Raw genomic sequence first — 4,513 nt, forward strand, 5'->3', positions numbered from 1 at the left:
ACACAAAAAAGTATGAAAATGTCTCTAGAAAAGAACATTTGAGAAATCCCGCCATCACCATGCCCAGCAGTAGGTACACCAAGATACCTATAAGAAACTATAAGAGGTACACCTTTGCGTATCGAATTTACGAATGACTTGGCTATTGAGGATTACCGTGGAGCATCTTGATTATCTTACATGTCCATATACTTCATCCTGCATCACCCTTTACCTCGAAAATCTCCGAAGTCACTGCTGGTTCAGTGTTCACCATGACCGCAGAAGTCAGTTTCTCAACTACTCCCATGGCATGGTCGGTGACCCGGGTGTGACCCCACTCAAGGTAAATGCGCCGTATGTTTTAAATCATCAGAAGATCTTAATTAGCGATTATGGAAATCGGATGCATCCAGCGCTTAGTGACATCAGTTCTTGTTCAGTTCATTCGTACTATCCACCGACCCGATGTAAACGTTTGCATGTAAACGGCTCCGATCTGACAGCGCTATGCCACCCGTTACCCCACCCCCTTGTTCGTGCAAACAGGCCAACATAAGTTACAACTCTGTATTTCACCTCAGATTTCAATACATGCGAAACAATATATCACTTCTGGGACAAGCATCTACCACAATGAGGCCACTGGCCGAAGCAATGACGAGCGATACACAATGAACGATAAATTGGAAAGCGCAGGCCGCATATTGACGGCAACGGACAGTGAGCAGAACCCTCATCACCCGGCTATCAGTCGGTTTAGTCGACCTCCTCGATGGTCGGGCCGCCGGCGCCTCCCTTAGGGGCGTCACCGCCGGGCATGCCTCCCGGCATACCACCGGGCATACCACCGGGAGCGCCGCCGCCCGCGCCCTGGTACAGCTTGCTGATGATCGGGTTGCAGATCTGCTCCAACTCCTTCTGCTTATGCTCGAACTCGTCCTTCTCCGCCAGCTGGTTGCCGTCCAACCACTTGATGGTGTCATTGCACTTATCGATGATGGTCGTCTTGTCGGACTCGGATATCTTGTCTTTGACCTTGTCATCCTCGACGGTCGACTTCATGTTGAAGCAGTACGACTCGAGGGCGTTCTTGGCGGAGATCTTCTCGCGCTGGGCCTCATCCTCCTGCTTGAACTGCTCGGCCTCGTTGACCATGCGCTCGATCTCCTCCTTGGTGAGGCGACCCTTGTCGTTAGTGATGGTGATGTTGCTGGCCTTGCCGGTCGACTTGTCGGCCGCGCTGACGTTCATGATGCCGTTGGCGTCGATGTCGAAGGTGACTTCGATCTGCGGCACGCCGCGCGGCGCCGGTGGGATGCCGGTCAGTTCGAACTTGCCCAGCAGGTTGTTATCCTTGGTCATGGCTCGTTCACCCTCGTAGACCTGGATCAGCACACCCGGCTGGTTATCCGAGTACGTGGTGAAAGTCTGCGTCTGCTTGGTCGGGATGGTGGTGTTCCGCTTGATGAGGGCGGTCATCACGCCTCCGGCCGTCTCGATACCGAGCGAGAGGGGCGTCACGTCCAGAAGCAGCAGGTCCTGCACCTCCTCAGACTTGTCGCCGTGCAGGATGGCAGCCTGTACGGCAGCACCGTACGCCACGGCCTCGTCGGGGTTGATGGACTTGTTGAGCTCCTTCCCATTGAAGAAATCCTGCAGGAGTTTCTGGATCTTAGGAATGCGCGTTGAGCCGCCGACCAGGACGATGTCGTGGACGGAGCCCTTGTCCATCTTGGCATCCCGCAGAGACTTCTCGACGGGCTCGAGGGTGCCGCGGAACAGGTCGGCGTTCATCTCCTCGAACCGGGCGCGGGTGATGGACGTGTAGAAGTCGATGCCTTCCATCAGCGAGTCGATCTCGATCGAAGCCTGGGATGACGACGATAGAGTTCGCTTCGCCCGCTCGCAGGCCGTCCGAAGACGACGCAGCGCGCGCTTGTTGGTCGAGAGATCCTTCTTGTGCTTGCGCTTGAACTCCTGGACGAAGAAGTTGACCATGCGGTTGTCGAAGTCCTCGCCGCCGAGATGGGTGTCTCCGGCGGTCGACTTCACCTCGAAGATGCCGTCCTCGATGGTAAGAATCGACACATCGAAGGTGCCGCCGCCCAGGTCGAAGATGAGCACGTTGCGCTCGCCGCCGACCTTCTTGTCGAGGCCGTAGGCGATGGCCGCCGCGGTGGGCTCGTTGATGATACGCAGCACGTTCAGACCGGCGATCGCGCCGGCGTCCTTGGTCGCCTGACGCTGCGAGTCGTTGAAATATGCAGGCACGGTGATGACAGCATCGGTGACGGTCTTGCCAAGGTACGCCTCGGCCGTCTCCTTCATCTTGGTTAGCACCATCGAGCTGATCTCCTCAGGAGCGAACGTCTTGTCCTCGTTCTTGTACTCGACGCGGATCTTGGGCTTGCCGCTGTCGCTGATGACCTTGAAGGGCCAGTGCTTCATGTCGGACTGCACGGCAGTGTCGTCGAATCGCCGGCCGATCAATCGCTTGGCATCTGTAACGAAAGATAAATACGGCGGTCAGAATCACTGAAAACGGTGACAAGTTCGATCCTTTCTTACGGTCCGGCTAAATTATTTCAGTCCGCGTGACCGTAATTCAATTGAGAGGATCACAGTTAATACCGATAAATATAACCATGATATAATCAGATAGCTGAACATATTAAAAAAAAATCCCACTCAAAATCATTTTAACACGGGCTAATGTGTAGCATTTTAACCGCGAAGAACTTCGCAATTATACCGATAACCGAGTTCCGAGTCCCGAGTGATAACCGATCGGGAGAAGCAAATCGGCCAATTTCTATAAAACAGTCGTGTTTATTCACGATACAGATACCCTAAACTGTGCCGTCTAATACTCACCGAACACCGTGTTGCTGGGGTTCATGGCCACCTGGTTCTTGGCGGCGTCTCCGATCAGACGCTCCGTGTCGGTGAAGGCCACGTAGCTGGGTGTGGTCCGGTTGCCCTGGTCATTGGCAATGATTTCCACCTTGCCATGCTGGAATACTCCCACACAGGAGTAGGTGGTCCCGAGATCAATTCCAATCGCTGGAGCTTTCGCCATTCTGGGAAGAAAGAAACGGGAACGTGAGTCAAATAGATATAACAGGACATCACGTCAAGGAATATTCGGACACCTCTTATCCAATTCAACCGCAACGAAAGGTTATCCTCAGAAAATTTACAGATTTTATCCCTCCACCATCCACTCAAGTTGAAATTAATTAGTTTTATGTTGCTATCGGTCAGAGCTCCGAGCTCGGACAGCGCAACGCCTGACTGATTTAAGACTCGTGTATGGCGTTTTGTAATTTCCGTAGGCACAAGGAATCGCGCATCGCGGCTGTAATGGGTTGCGAGGTCCAAAGAATAATCTAAAAGCTATACCGAGAAACTGGAAAGGCCAGAAGCACCCCCGCTGAACTTGAAGTTGAAGTTACCCGGTCCAAACCCCGGAACGCTTGTTCTCAGGAGAAGGCCACGCCGGGAACGAGATCGGGACGTGCCCCAACGGGGACTTACCTGTTACCTTATGCGATATCCACAGTTTCAGACGCTCTTCGCGAACTCCGCGCACCAGTCGCCAAACTTCAAATTCTGACCTGCGAACTCGCCGCCCAGCTAAATAACACCTCGGAAAACTCGGGAAGCAGACAGCTCATTGACCGTCACCATGACGACAGCAGACCAATCGGCGCACGGCAGACAGCTACTTGCACTGTACGGAGCGCTGTGATTGGTCCGTCGGCGCCGCCCTGCCAGAACGTGCGATTGGAAGGTGCCAGATAGGTACGTCTAGAAACCGCCAAAGCTCGTAGCCGACTAGAAAATTCCAGAGTTATGCTGTGGGCACGTGGGAAAGTATGATCGGAATGCTCATTCATAATGACTGGTTACAATCAACTGTATATCGTAAAATACGTGACCTTCAGTAACTACATTACATCACAATACCAAAATTGCGACCGCTTCGAAGACCTCAGTAGTAGGAGCGTGCTGACGAAAAAGCGACAAGCTCTTGGCCAGCGAATGGGGGCCTTGGCGGAAATGCCAATCGGCGGGCTGAACCACGGGGCTGAACCCGCGCCAAAGGGGCGCGGCCGCGGGTTATCGTAATTTCTAATCAGAACAGGGCACCAAAGATCGTAATCATCGTAATCAGTAATGTAACGTCAGTCCCCCGGCCAAAGGGAGAATTGTGAGGGATAAGTGACTTGAGAGGCCATCGGCCGTCCCCCACGCCCAGATCTTTTATTTATCAAATTGACCCCCAAATCCAAATATTTCGATTCGCGCCCGGTGACCGATGAAATAAAGTCAGTAGCGGCGGAACACCTTCAATTAAAGGGGGGCACTGCCGACTTTTGGTCCCATTCTTTCCATGCAACGCCCATAGGGCTTATGTTAAAATGTCAAAATCAAAGGGGGGCACGGTGCCCCGGTGCCCTCCCCATTCCGCCGCCTATGAATAAAGTCGGGTCACCGAACACGGTTTACCAATGCATTACAAACCATC

The 4,513-nt window shown here is 53.2% G+C and overlaps 1 protein-coding gene across 2 annotated transcripts; it reads right to left on the reverse strand.

The window, feature by feature from the left end:
- Positions 1 to 535: 535 nt before the first annotated feature.
- On the reverse strand, positions 536 to 3,992 carry LOC122373874 (heat shock 70 kDa protein cognate 4-like). Of its 2 annotated transcripts, none has more exons than XM_043352279.1 (3): positions 3,520 to 3,992; positions 2,857 to 3,062; positions 536 to 2,483 (listed from the first exon to the last, which is right to left on the reverse strand). In XM_043352279.1, exons 2-3 carry the CDS (start codon positions 3,059 to 3,061, stop codon positions 739 to 741), a joined length of 1,950 nt encoding a protein of 649 aa, XP_043208214.1. In that variant the 5' UTR covers position 3,062; positions 3,520 to 3,992; the 3' UTR covers positions 536 to 738. The 2 variants fall into 2 exon arrangements, with proteins under 2 accessions (XP_043208214.1, XP_043208215.1); XM_043352280.1 differs by having other exon boundaries at positions 3,527 to 3,673.
- Positions 3,993 to 4,513: the final 521 nt, after the last annotated feature.

Source organism: Amphibalanus amphitrite, unplaced genomic scaffold (genome assembly GCF_019059575.1).
Source record: "Amphibalanus amphitrite isolate SeventyFive unplaced genomic scaffold, NRLGWU_Aamphi_draft 001565F_arrow, whole genome shotgun sequence".
Classification (NCBI taxonomy): domain Eukaryota; kingdom Metazoa; phylum Arthropoda; class Thecostraca; order Balanomorpha; family Balanidae; genus Amphibalanus; species Amphibalanus amphitrite.